The following is a 13,558-nucleotide window of genomic DNA, read 5'->3' as shown; positions in this document are numbered from 1 at the left end:
AAAGATTCAACATCTGTGCATTTGTAAACCCTTCCTTGAGAATACTCCCAGCCTAGGACTACCCTGCTGATGCTTCCATGTTTTAAATGCCTCTCCCACTCACTTTCAGATGTAACGTTCAATTTGCTAGCCTAATGCAACAGCAAATATAGCGATGCTCTCTTGCCCCATTCTAAACTTGTGCCTCGTCCACATTCTCCACAATCGTTCCATCTCCTTATTCAGTGCCTACGCCAAAACCTGGACCGGGCCTCCTTAGCCATGCCCACCATGCTCTCTTGGCCAATGAGGGGCCTTCACAGATCAAGTATCACTATAACAGAAGGACTTAATCGGCCCTGGATGTTTGCAGAACTTTACAGCCAGTCTCCGCCACCAGGGAGCTCGCTTCTTTTCAGCTTTTCTGAGGTAAGACAGCGAGAGCAGACACTGAGACAGAAAGGAAACAGAAATGGGAAGGAAAGAGGATGTGTGTGTGTGTGTGTGTGTGTGTGCGTGAGGGAAAGCAGTAAATGGAGAACAGTGCGTCCTGTTCCACCTGTATATCAGTAGAATATAGATGTGCAAAAAGCATTGTCACTCTGCAGGAACATTTAGGATTTAAAGCAGATTAAATTCCACAACAGGAGTTTAAATCATCAAAAGAAATCAGCACAGATTTAGTTCCAGTGGTCGCAACCATCTTCACAGATGATTGAATCACTTGGTACTTCTCAGGTGAGGGGATGGAGAAGATAGATAGCAAAGGCTAGTACACGGAGGGATCAAAAAAATGGTTTTATGAAAAGATTAATAGTTTTGCAATTTGTTAACAAATTTACAGAATACTGTTATGTGCATGATAGTTTATGATGTGTATAAAAGTTATTAATATGTATGTCAGATTGTCATGTTCCTCCATCATAATATGTCATACATATTATCACGCAATTACAATTGTTTTATAAATTTTTATTCTTTTTATTTGAGTAAACTTTAATGGGATAGCTTGTTCATTTTTTACATTTACTTTTATTATTATTGTGTGTGTGTGTGTGTGTGTGTGTGTGTGTGTGTGTGTGTGTGAGAGAGAGTTCACCTGTGTTCATTTTGGGTCCAACCTGTTAGCATTAGCATGTGTTAGCTTTTGTAGTAGTTACTGATATTGACTGATTAGTTTGGTTGTGGTTGTGTTAGGCCAGTGTTGGTTGTTTCGAATGCTGCTGTGCACACTTACAACTTTTTTATATAAAATATGAGCATACCACGGGAGTCTTAGCTACAAAAAAATGATAATATAGATACATTATATGGGATATCAATTTATAAAAATTAAAAACTTAAACTGTGGAAGAAACATGGTTAAAAATGCAAAAGAGAAATCTAAAACATTTATTTGTAAATAGAAAATTCTATTCAAAATACACCATAAATAAAAAAAAATACTTATACAAATAAAAAAAAACTTTTTTAAAAAGTCTATTTTTATTTTCAATTTGAACTGAAATTCTATTGTAAATAGATTGTATAATATATTTTTTCCTCTTCAATTTAGATATGGCATAAAATTTGGGTAAAAAAAAATCCCACTCTTTATCTGTATTCACTATGACCACATAAGGGAATGGAGGGTGTTATTGATACTATTCCAAGAAAAAAAGAATTTGATCTTGATGAAGGAAACTGAATCCTGAAACATGTTAGGAAGGCACTTGCACCTGTCTAAGATGGAACACTTACACACAAGAAACCTTAAAGGATGTCTCACATTAGTGCTGACACAGGCCTTTCTCAGCTAGCTCTGATGTAATGCAGCTTACACAGCTAACGCAATGCTTATAGGATAAAATACATAACCACAATTTTTTTATTAGCACTAAATGCAATCTTTCTAAAGACACAAATATACAATTTCAATAAAAAATTGTACTGATGAAAATTGCTTGGCCTGTGGACATTGAAGACTCTGAACATGATATGTTGACAGGCTCATTAATCACTCAGACCAGGTCAAAATAAAGACTGCCAGAAAACCATATGTGGACATGTCTCACTTACAACGCAGCATAGCTTGGGTTTCAGAAGATTTTTATAGCTAATAATGTAGTTGTCACTGTAAATCTTAGCAGAAATGACTATGTAGGAGAGAAAAGTCCAGGAATACGGTTTGGTAAAATTAAAGAAACTTCAGTATCACTAAAGGCCAAAGCTGTCCACACTCATCTTAACATGGCAGCTCTGCTGGCAGTGTCACAGCTTAGCAGTGCAAGTTTGCGGGCGTAGGCATTTTCTAAACGCTGTTATAAATAGTCTGAGGATGAGCTTGTACTCTCTGTTTTTGTCACAAGAACCTAATCTATGTGTCTCTTTTAGTCACAAAGTCCACTATCATCATGTCTGACACAGAGGATGTGTGAGTTTTCTTCCTATACCATCAATCAACTTTTGCACCAAGATAAATATTCAGGAAATAACAATTGTTTTGCTCTGTTCTTATTACAGTGAGCAGCAGGGTAAGTCCTGTTACTTTACATTTCATAGGAATTATTAATGTAGTATTGAGGTTAATTATTACAGAATGTCTTTGTTTCTTTATTCATTGTTCTCTTCTCAACAATTTATAATTTTCTAAATGATAAATACCACCATATAGATTTGTTCAGTTTGTTTTAATTGTAAGCTTTAGGTTGAACAATGCCTCTTTTTAACAATGCATGGTACCAAAACTGCTAGCAAAGCCTGAAAATTAGAAATACACTCTTGAAAATGGGTGGATGGTAAGAAGGCTAATGCTTGTAGCCCTGTCTAGAGGGGTTCTGCTTAGGATCTTTTCTAATTGGGAGACCCTATGTAGAACCCATGGGGGAAAAACCCCAAAACATAAAGCTCAAGCCAGCACCTGTTTTCAAGCGTGTAACTTAGGATTTATGACTATGTCATCTAAACCATAAATTATTTCATTTCCAATCAGTTCAAAAATATGAACAAATCCATTTGCAACAGTTTCTGCTTTTGGTTTGATAAAAAAAAAAAAACACTTTGCATACTCCACAGCTGCATAAGATCACATACCCTTACATTTGATGACGTTTGATAAGGTCACTGTTATTAGCTGCACTGGGAAAAAAAACAGAATTTATCAGCTGTGGAGGAATGGACTGTGTATGCTTAGCATGGCTCCAACTGTACAGAGATCACCGATCTGTGCACAGCTGGACGCTATTGATAACTCTGCTAATCTACTGCTTTCTTTTTACAAATTAAAAAAGAAGTCGGCGATGAAGGTAAAATACATCAATTAGATGGACTTTTTATTGCCATCAACACTAATTGTTTAGTGATGCTAATTTTCTAATATTGATTATTTTTACCCACAATATTTCCCCTCAGTTTTTGTAACTACCAGAGATGCTGCATACATATTCCTGCATGCTTTAACTTAATTATCAACTCTTTGTCTTTTACTGTCACTCTGTGTTGTTCATGGACCCATAAATCATTTGAAGTGTTCCATTCCATTCCATATCACTTACCTGTTAGCTCACTGATCTCCTAGTATTTTTGCTTAACTATGCTTGTGTAGAAATGAATTATTTATTTGTATAGCTTGACTGAATAATTATCAAACCTACACTGAAGCTAAGTCAGGCTTCAAAGTAATGAAAATAATGCAGGTTATTATATTTACTCTGATCTTCAGGTGGCATGTTAAATTAATATCACAATCACTGATTTTCCAATTCCTTTGCTTGCTATAACTTAATAGCAGTAACCGTATTCTAAAGTGATTTCTAGGTCCCTGTTTCTGCATCATCTGTATAACCAATATTTTCTTCTGCCCCATGTGCTACGTTTCCTGTGATAGTGCCCTCTGGTGGCCCTGGCTTTCCTTCACTTCATTACTGCCAGCTACTAATAACCACACTCTTCTCCCTCTAATATCCAATAATCACTTACCCTGTGTCTCATCCACTAACCTCTCTAACCATAACCCTCCTTTCCCCATTCCCACTCCCTTGCACATGTATAGAGATAGCCGAGGAGGTAGTAGATGTAGAGGTGGCTCCTGAGGCAGCCCCAGAACCTGAGCCTGAGCCTGAGGCTGAGCCTGAGCCTGAACCAGAGCCAGAGCCAGAGCCAGAACCAGAGCCAGTAGCCCCAGAGCCTGAGCCTGAGCCTGAACCTGAGCCTGAGGTAGAAGGTATGTGGCATGGAATGTTCTCTCATCCTTCACCATAAATCAGCAGTGCGCTCCATCCCATCACATGCCAGTCACAGTGCACTAATCAGGTTATACCTCACGCCTTACCCGACCTTCCACACTCAAGGTTCCTGAGTAATCATGCATTACCTCCTCTTCTTACTTGGTAATTGTCAGAGTTAAATATGCATTCACACCCACAGGTAACTTCCAGTTGCTATATTTATTTTTGCTGCCCCCTATCTGATTACAGTGTATGATGCAGCTTTCATTCTATCCCGATGCTTCATTGCCATATAACCATATGCTAAGTTTCTAGATAGGAATCCTTCATCATCACTCATAATAACTTCTGCTCAAGCAATGATGACTGCCTGTCATAGAACGCAGCCCCTTGATGCTTTTGTCCTGCACTAGCTAAAACTCTTACTCTGCCCTTACTCAAAGTTAAACTGAATTTAGGATTTATAAGAGTAGGGCTGTATGATTTTAAAAAAATCACTTTGCAATCATGTTAACACATATTGCAATTGAATTTTAAACTGTAATATTTAACAATTAACCATTTTGCATACAACTTATTTATATACTTTAACACCAAATAATTGGACAAATGGTCTCGTTAAGAGATTGTTTGCCAATATTTATTAACCCACTCAAAATAATTAAAAAAAATTGACAAATACTATCAAGCTATAAAGGGTCATTTATTGACTTAAATGCCCGACTGTGCATATATTATCTGTAAAATTTTCCGTAATTTGTGGCTAATTAAAGGTCTATATAACATTTTAGATTTTTTTGTGATTAATTGTGCAGCACTATTTTGGAGTATTATTCACTCATCCTTACTTGGGATGATTAGAACAAAAAAGGACCTTTATATTTTATAAGTTGTTAAAATTTCGCCTTGTTTAAAGATTTGTACTTCAAGCCCTCCTCAAAGCACAATATTATGGGAACTTTGATGAGCTAGAGAAGGTAATAATAATGTATAATGTGTAAACAGTTGGGTTCATCTTTCATTATAATCTCCTCTCATCAAAGCATTATTCCCATTTCAGAAGTAACAAACATTCTGTACTTAGTCAAAATTATTTTAAGGGAATACTCATAAGTGATCATCTCCCAAAATTCAGCTTCTTCTTTTTAGTTTATGTTATACCTGTAAGAAATACAGCTGTATTGCCTTTGCTAATTTTGTCTATTCTGCTTTTGCTTTCATTGCTTGCTGCATGCAGAGATCTATGAAGAGGAAGGTATGTTGATTACAGATGTATCCTACCTTTGTATGTTAGAAGGACACCTTAGTCCCTTGTCTCAGCTGTTTGTAGTCTCCGTCTGTTGGAGAATGTGTGCACTGAGGTTCCTCCCTGTAAAACATGTTCTTTTGGAGCAAGAAGCACTGCTTAATAATTGGCCAATAACCTTCGATAAAGCATTTATTTTAAAAAATGCAGATGGATTCCTAATCATAAATGGATAATTGTTGTGTCCATATTTAAATCGGTTTTGGGAAAAGGGTGAAAGAATATAAAATGCTAACAACCACTAGCCATTGCGCACTCCTCTAACCCTGCTATGCCATTTAATTTGCATGTCATGCACCATTCACTGACCCACCCATATGAAGAGGGAGGACCAGATGCTAACAAAGCCACCAAGCATGGGCATCATTTTGGACCAGTCCAAAATGGAGAAACATTGGGTGGGCCTTGGATAACAGAAGCAAATCACATTTTCCCTTTTTAGTATTTCTATTTATATATATATGATTTATTATATATAATATTAATATATATTAATATTTGATTTCAACCAGTAAAATCATAGAATGATAATAACCGAATGTAACAAGTTTTAATCAAATTCACAAACTTCCCATGTCTTTGTAATGTTCATGTGTTAATGTGTACCTAATATATTTTTTATCTCAAGTTAGGATTTTATTTTTAATTGTTGTTTGTTATTTACTACCAATTTTAAGTTTTGGTTTGAAATACCAGTTTGCTTCATACTCTACCATGAGTTGACTTCTAACAAAATGCTGTGTACTTGTCCCCTCTTCGTTTTGAATCTACAGAGGAGAAGCCCAAGTTCAAGTAAGTAGCCAAATCCACATTCAGCATCAATATGAATACAGTAAGCAAAGACTATAAATTAAACTCTCTTCTGAAATTTACACAGGGATTTAATAATGTATAAATGCATTTATTAACAACATACCTAATTAAATATTTTTTTTATGTTTTATCAAAGGCCAACTGCACCCAGGATCCCTGAGGGTGACAAAGTGGACTTTGATGTAAGTGTCCTTCAATCTAACAGCAAAAATATTTTTTTCACCTTTAATACACTAGTCACATTGAGGGCTGTTTTGAATATTGATTAAAATAAGGTTTTGCATGTCAACCAAACAGGACATCCAGAAGAAGCGTCAAAACAAGGATCTCTTGGAGCTGCAGGCGCTGATTGATGCTCACTTCGAGCATAGGCAGAAGGAGGAGGAGGAGCTCATCGCTCTCAAAGAGAGAATTGTGAGCAAATTTGGATGTGATTGAAAACGGCAGTTGCTAAAATGCCTCGAAATTAGGTGAAGTGTACATCAAGACAAGAGTAACCTGTCTATTTCTGATATGTTAACTTACAGGAGAAGCGTAGAGCTGAGAGGGCAGAGCAGCAGAGGATCATGGCTGAGAAGGAGAAGGAGCGCCAGGCAAGGCGTGAGGTATGTCTTTCACCTCTCTATATTTTACCATTTTCACAGTCATGCTTACTGAAATTCATACACACACTTATTTGCTGATGTATGGCTCCATCAGGAAGAAAGGCTGAGAAAGGAAGAGGCTGATGCCAAGAAGAAGGCTGATGAGGATGCCAAGAAGAAGTCTGCCTTGTCCAACATGGGCTCCCAGTTTAGCAGCTACCTGCAGAAGGTGATTTTTCTTTATGTCTTGATCTGTCCTTTCACAAACAGCACTTTTAAATGTATCCCTTTTAAATGTGTATGTGTAATAAATATATCTTTTGGGTATAAATTCTAGGCTGACTCCAAGAGAGGGGGCAAGAAACAAACAGAGAGAGAAAAGAAGAGGAAGATCCTGGCTGAGAGGCGTAAGCCACTCAACATTGACCACCTCAATGAGGACAAGCTGAGGTAAGCTGTACTAGAAGATGAATTAGGGCTGGTCATGAGCTAAGAGATGAAGCTTCAGTATAAGATCTAACCTCACTGACTTGTGTCACAGAGAGAAGGCCAAGGAGCTGTTTGAATGGATGAAGACCCTGGAGTCTGAGAAGTTTGACCATATGGAGAGGCTGAAGAGACAAAAATATGAGGTAAGAAATTCACATTTTTAAACAAAATCACAACAAATCATTTTTAATCATCCGCAGGCAGAATAGATATAGTTAGAAGTGTTCTCATTAGATCATGATTGAGAAGTTCTACCTAAGATGCATATAAACACAACTTCAATCTCCTCCAGGTTACAACACTGCGTAAGAGAGTGGAGGAACTGAGTAAATTGTAAGTTGTTACGGGTTTAGTTGGAGCTGCCTGTGCATGCTCTGTGCTTGTTCAGTACGTTTACACGACAGAAGCAACCGAGATGACAAGGTGATCCACAAGGTCATTATTTGCTTTCTTGTACAGGCAAATAAAATAATTTTGTAGAAACAAAGTAGGTAATCAGGGCAATAAGTCTTAAACAATAATACTATAACAGAACCAAAGCACTTTCTCCTCCAAACGATATGGACAATATGTAAGTATCTCCATCAGACATATGGAATAAAGTATGTGGTAAAATACAGTATGCTATATAGCATCACCCTGATCCCTCAGACGTTGCTGAGGAACCTGGACATACCAAGGTGAGCTGGATGCCCCTCTTTGAATGCTTTCATGTTTGTTAAAATGTGTTGATGTGTTGTTTTCAGGTCATATCACTCAGAAATCGCATTGATGAACTCCAGAAACAGTAAGTTTAGTAAAGTGACACCAATACGCTATATCACAACCAATTCCCAGTGACAGTTCTAGGCAGGGTCCAAGAAGGGCCAGTGTCACTATAACAACAATAACAGACCTTGATTTTGGTACATTAAATGAAAAACTGAAATAGCCTATGTATTTGTGAAATGCAAACATCCAACGTGTTACATAGCTAGATGCTTGTAGATGCGAGGCATTAATTCTCAACGTCAAACCATAGAAGCCCAAAAACTATCGGCATATAGTTTTGAAACGTTTAATCCTAGGTTTCTTCTCTTCTTTAGTTGTATTTTAAAAGTCTTTAGAAAATTTTTAGAAAGTCTTCCTAAAAATTGTTGATTGTGATGTGTGAGTAACGTACCAATTTGCTCAATTGCACATACACTTTTATTTACTTAATGCAGCAACATTGTGGACAAAAATGTTCCTCTAAAAGAGAACCTGGTTCTTACCTGGAACCCAAGCTAAAGATTGTATAGAACTGTCACTGACCATCCCATCCCATCCCATCCTATTCTATTCTATTCTATTCTAATTTATTCTATTCACTCATATAATTTACATCATCATTTTAATGTTATGCATGGCAGAGTACCTAGCATTTCACAATGTTATGGAAAGTATACAGTCAGCATTCATTTACACATCATACAGTACATTCATTTGTCAAGATTAACCTACAGCTTTCAAAACCTCCGGACACCTAATTTTTGACAGTCAAAGAGAAAGCATTGCCTTGTGTCACAAGGCAAATTTATTTCAAGTCTGTTGGTTGACTTGACATAAATTTTCAAAGGTAAGTGATGCTTGCTGTGACTGGGCATGTAGCATGCAGTATACCCTGAACACACTGTAGTTAAAAATGTGCCAACTTGAAACAGTTTACAGTCACACTGTGGCTTAAAAATTACTCATATACTTTGGCTATGAACTGGTACTAGTAAGAGTAAGTTGTCTGACTTTGCTTGTCCCTGGCAATTTTCACATTACAGCAGCAAGAAGGGAGCTGCCACCCGCCGCAGAAAGTAAGTGGACGGTTCCACAATCCTTAGCAAGCACATGGCTGATGGACAGATGGAGATTACTGTGCAGTCCACTAAAAAGCGACCATCCACCAGCTACAATGACAACGCTATCTGTAGTTTTAGTAGTCACAGGTCTACTAAGTACTGTAGCTCTTCTGCAGGACTCTGTAATAACAGCTGTTCAACACTCACACTTCTTTGTTTTGGACCGCTGTATGGTTCTCAATTTTTTCATGTAAATAAAGTGTTACTCTAAAGCCACTGTCACTAGGCGTGCTGTTTTTGTCATTTATAGTTCTGTCAATTAAATTTATTTTTATTACCCAAATAAATGTTTTGAAGTAGAAAACAAAATACATATAGAACAGAGCATTGTCAACAAGAAGCCTGCCTCTGAGAAAAAAAATAATAAAAAACACATTTAGAAAAATGATTCCACCTTTGATTTGCTTGGGACTTTTTCCTGACTAGGATCATTTCCATTAGGACAACTAAACTGGCCAGAAAGAATTTCTCCATACAAACTTTCTCGCTGTCCTCCAGGCCACCATCTGAATCTTTGCTCTTCTAAAGCAGCTGCTTCTTCCTGGTCAGGGTCTCGCCTCCAGAGCCCATCCTGGGAACATAGGGTGAACAGAATCCTGGGGACATCCGCACACACACACACACACACACACGCACGCACAGAAGTAACCGAAATGTTTAGCTTAGAATAAAACATTATGCACTGTGTAAACTACTAATACTTACCAGTCAACAATATTTACAAATATAAAAACTCCTGCAGAACAGATCTCAACATCTTACTGTTACATGTTGGGTGATTGTCATATGGGTTTTTTCAAATTTCATGACGAGTGTTAACTAGTTGGAAAGCTTTTTTTTTTTAAATAAATGAACTAAAATCATTTGAACGTCAGATCAGAAAGCATATCTGCTTAACAAGGACCAATCCATTAGGTATAAAGTTAGGAAAGTTTAAATGCATTGCATTGTGGGTAATTGTATAGGGCCCAGTGACGTAAGTGAAAACGACGGATATGTTCTTTCCTTCGATTCTTTAACTGCATATGAACTACGAGGAGATAGAAAACAAAGTTGTGCTAAAAACGAATGGAACATGTGAAATTAAATGTGGTACCGCGCTTGTCATAAATCCACAGAATCATTCGGCTCAGTGCTTTATTTGACAATTGCAAATAATTTAGAATTTGTTTTGGTACGAATGTGTCATTTATTCATTAAATGCACGATCTATCGTGAATAAATCTTACTATTTACCAAACACGTCATAAAATAACTTAATAACAGATTTAATTAAAAAAAAAAATGCCATGCCTACTGAACGCCCTGGGAGAGTGACTAACACTGCACTCACTAGTGATAGAACGCTGAGAACCATTCTAGAATCAAAGCATTCGATTGAACTAAGTCTGGAACGGTTCTCAGAACTGATTCCATTGTGCATCTAGGAATTCAAGTTCCAGAATTTCTTCAGGAGTACAGGCCCGTCATAGAGAAACTGGATAGAGTTCTAGAGTTCTGACCACTCTAAATTTAAAAAGCTTAGCAGTAGGAAAACCAAAAGTATTGCAGTCCTATCCAAGGTTGATTGCCGCCGGTGTCATGAACTAAATATAGAATATATATATATATGTTTATACATATCAATTATTCATTTCATTTATCCTTTTTAGGAAATAAAAGTGAAAAATCCCACTGAGATGCAAAATATCTTCTTCCAGAGTTTTCTGGTCATACCCCAAACAGTTTCATTTAATAATAATAATAATAATAATAATAATAATAAAAATAATAAATCACACGCAATACATAAAGCAACACAATTACAATAGTAACAAAGATAATAATTATGAATAATAATAAATTATGTAAAACAATACGTTTTTAAAGAGCTGATTTGTAGTAGCCCATTTGCAGCAAACTGCTTGTTACCGTATTCATCCGATTTACTAAATCCCTATGCTTAGAAAACAGAACAAATCACACAGGTACCAGGTTATTATTATTATTATTATTATTATTATTATTATATTGTTGTTACAACAACAACAACAACAATAATAATAAAAATAATAATAATAATAACCTGGTACCTGTGTGATTATGTGTGTGTAATAATAATATACTATACTTTGTGTTTCGTGTTACCTAACAATTACTATGTAGAATAATACCGAAGAAAATGACCTGAAAAAACATATAATTTTTTTACACTTTAAAGCCCGTATCTGATAAAAAACAGAAAAATTATCATTATTCAAAAAGAGAAATAATTATCAGTGTAAATAGTAGAACCTTATACTAAGTTTTCTCGTTTGTCTTGACTTAAACTTCGTACCTTGTGACCGTGTTAAAATCGTGTGGTAAATGTGATCTGTAATAAAACGAAACTCAATAGAAATGTGTACTTTTTAGGCTATGACTAAGATCCTTTATCCTGTACATCTTATATGTGCAAACATTATTATTGGTTTTATGAATTATAGTTGGCCTTTAGTTACCATAATTTGTATCTCCACGTACAGTATTAGGAAACAATGTATGCACAACAGGTGGCGCTGGTGCCATGTGTTTTTCGTTACCCTCTCTCTGCTTGCCTGTTTACTTGCTTGCATTGATTTATTTATTCGTTTGTTTGTTTGTTTGTTTTTATGTGCACTTGTAAAGAGCAATTTTATATTTACATTTATGTATTCATTAACAGGTAAAATTTTCAATAAATTTAAACCTGAGACTCCATGCAGAATAGCAAAATATTAGCGTGTAATTTCAAGTCAAACACACAGAGTAAATAAAACGTTTTATATAAACTTGAGAAAGCATATGAGAGTTTTTACATGATTAAGTTGTTACGGGTTCTGGCTGTGTGGGAAAATAAATACAGTATGACTCTATAAGCTATAATGCATCTATTGTGTATAAGTAAACTATTTACAAACAAGGCTAAATAATATAACTATTATTTGATTTTACAAATACTGTTAATGAGTTACTAATTTACTAAATGCCATTTCAATGTACAGTGGTTTCATGGATGTAAAACATTACAAGCAGAGAAATTGGATCTTGATCGAGGGGTAAATTCACAGATAATGACGTATCACTTGTTGAAATATAATTTTTAACGAATTCTAAGGATTTAGATCATTCGGGTCGGATCAGTTTTTGGGCTGACTTAATTTAAAGCGAAATTATATTTTATTTTAGATTTACCGGATTATTTCAATTAAATAATCAGAACGATCAGAGTTCAGCAATCTGGAAAGTCAGTATAATATTTTATTTATATTTTTATATTTTGTATTAGATAAAATGTATATATTATATCGTCATAATCTGTCTGAATCAAAAAATAATAAATAAATCGAGGGAGAGAATTATGCAGGCAAATTTCTGTGTATAAATAATTCATATTTTTATTTATTCGACATTCACTCGTTGAAGATGTATAAATATAAAGTTCAACACTGGACACAACAAACGTCTCAAACAAGCAATATTAAATACACAATTATGTTTGTTCGGTTTTCCGTGGTTTTAACAAAACAGCTCTTATATACACATGTACAAAAGTGGTCCTCTAATCTTCATATCTGCAGTGGTTATTCTCCGTAAATAATTAGGAAATAATACAAGATGAATGTGACAGAACGTAGTCTCATAAAAAGAAAGGGAAAAATATGGTCACATATGGGAACATTGACATTTTTATATAAATAAGAGAGTTAGTTAAGAAACTGACTTCTGTAGAGCCACGATCATAATGGAATTTGACATTTTCTAGAAAGAAAGAAAGAAAGAAAAAGAAAGAAAGAAAGAAAGAAAAATCTAAAGGATTTTCTTCTGTTCACCAACTTCTTGAACAGTTTGGTGGTGTTTTTTTCTCTCAGTCCATGACAGGAGTAGTAGTCCTCATTAGTAGTAACGGGTTTACACCGTCCCTCACGTTCTCTGAAATGCTTTGCATGTGTGTATGGATGTGTATCCCCCCTTCTGTTCAGAGCACTTGATAGATAGGGTCGTGGCTCGGGCCGGACGGGCTGCAGGTGTTAGGGGAAGGCACGCTTGTCTCTGACGGAGAGCCGGAGACCCCCTCACACAGGTCGGGCGCAGAGAGCGAGGAGGCGGCGGCGGGAGACTCGGTGGAGATCCGCTCCACGATACTGGACAGACAGTCCAAACTCGACACCACTGGGTTCTTATTACTCCTTACATCACCTGCAATATTCACAATTCAGAATGTGTTAGCAATTTATTACATTTTATTAAAAGGTTACTTTGTCAGAACGACATTGAGGAACATTTGTTTTTACATGTTGACCTACCATTTGG

At 36.0% G+C, this 13,558-nt stretch overlaps 2 protein-coding genes across 6 annotated transcripts in view; one reads left to right on the top strand and one right to left on the bottom strand.

The window, feature by feature from the left end:
- Positions 1-339: 339 nt before the first annotated feature.
- tnnt3a (troponin T type 3a (skeletal, fast)) lies at positions 340-9,469 on the top strand. 5 transcript variants are annotated; one of them, XM_053486005.1, is made up of 15 exons: positions 340-408; positions 2,353-2,392; positions 2,482-2,492; positions 3,249-3,263; positions 4,010-4,180; positions 5,422-5,439; positions 6,264-6,282; positions 6,440-6,485; positions 6,601-6,717; positions 6,831-6,908; positions 7,003-7,116; positions 7,225-7,337; positions 7,429-7,519; positions 8,123-8,163; positions 9,170-9,469. In XM_053486005.1, exons 2-15 carry the CDS (start codon positions 2,373-2,375, stop codon positions 9,204-9,206), a joined length of 891 nt encoding a protein of 296 aa, XP_053341980.1. In that variant the 5' UTR covers positions 340-408; positions 2,353-2,372; the 3' UTR covers positions 9,207-9,469. The 5 variants fall into 5 exon arrangements, with proteins under 5 accessions (XP_053341980.1, XP_053342008.1, XP_053341972.1 ...); XM_053485997.1 differs by lacking the exon at positions 8,123-8,163 and adding an exon at positions 7,669-7,709 and having other exon boundaries at positions 343-408; XM_053486033.1 differs by lacking the exon at positions 5,422-5,439.
- Positions 9,470-12,633: 3,164 nt separating this feature from the next.
- The window catches only part of myod1 (myogenic differentiation 1), a 1,836-nt gene continuing 911 nt past the window's right edge, over positions 12,634-13,558 (bottom strand). Inside the window, exons 2-3 of the mRNA XM_053482512.1 lie at positions 13,552-13,558; positions 12,634-13,444 (exon numbers count right to left, since the gene is read on the bottom strand). The exon at positions 13,552-13,558 is cut by the window's right edge and continues 72 nt beyond it. Of these exons, the coding sequence (XP_053338487.1) occupies positions 13,224-13,444; positions 13,552-13,558 (228 nt within the window). The 3' untranslated portion in view covers positions 12,634-13,223. The remainder of the gene's footprint in view (positions 13,445-13,551) is intronic.

Source organism: Clarias gariepinus, chromosome 2, assembly GCF_024256425.1.
Source record: "Clarias gariepinus isolate MV-2021 ecotype Netherlands chromosome 2, CGAR_prim_01v2, whole genome shotgun sequence".
Taxonomy (NCBI): domain Eukaryota; kingdom Metazoa; phylum Chordata; class Actinopteri; order Siluriformes; family Clariidae; genus Clarias; species Clarias gariepinus.
Note: the sequence above shows the minus strand (reverse complement) of the source record. Positions and strands in the feature narration are given on the sequence as shown.

What these genes read in the sequence shown, in the direction of transcription:
- tnnt3a (XM_053486005.1), top strand. Translation starts at nt 2,373, where the DNA reads ATGTCTGACACAGAGGATGT. An exon ending in TCGCTCTCAAAGAGAGAATT is followed by an intron (nt 6,718 to 6,830) that starts GTGAGCAAATTT and finishes GTTAACTTACAG; the next exon opens with GAGAAGCGTAGAGCTGAGAG. An exon ending in TTAGCAGCTACCTGCAGAAG is followed by an intron (nt 7,117 to 7,224) that starts GTGATTTTTCTT and finishes TATAAATTCTAG; the next exon opens with GCTGACTCCAAGAGAGGGGG.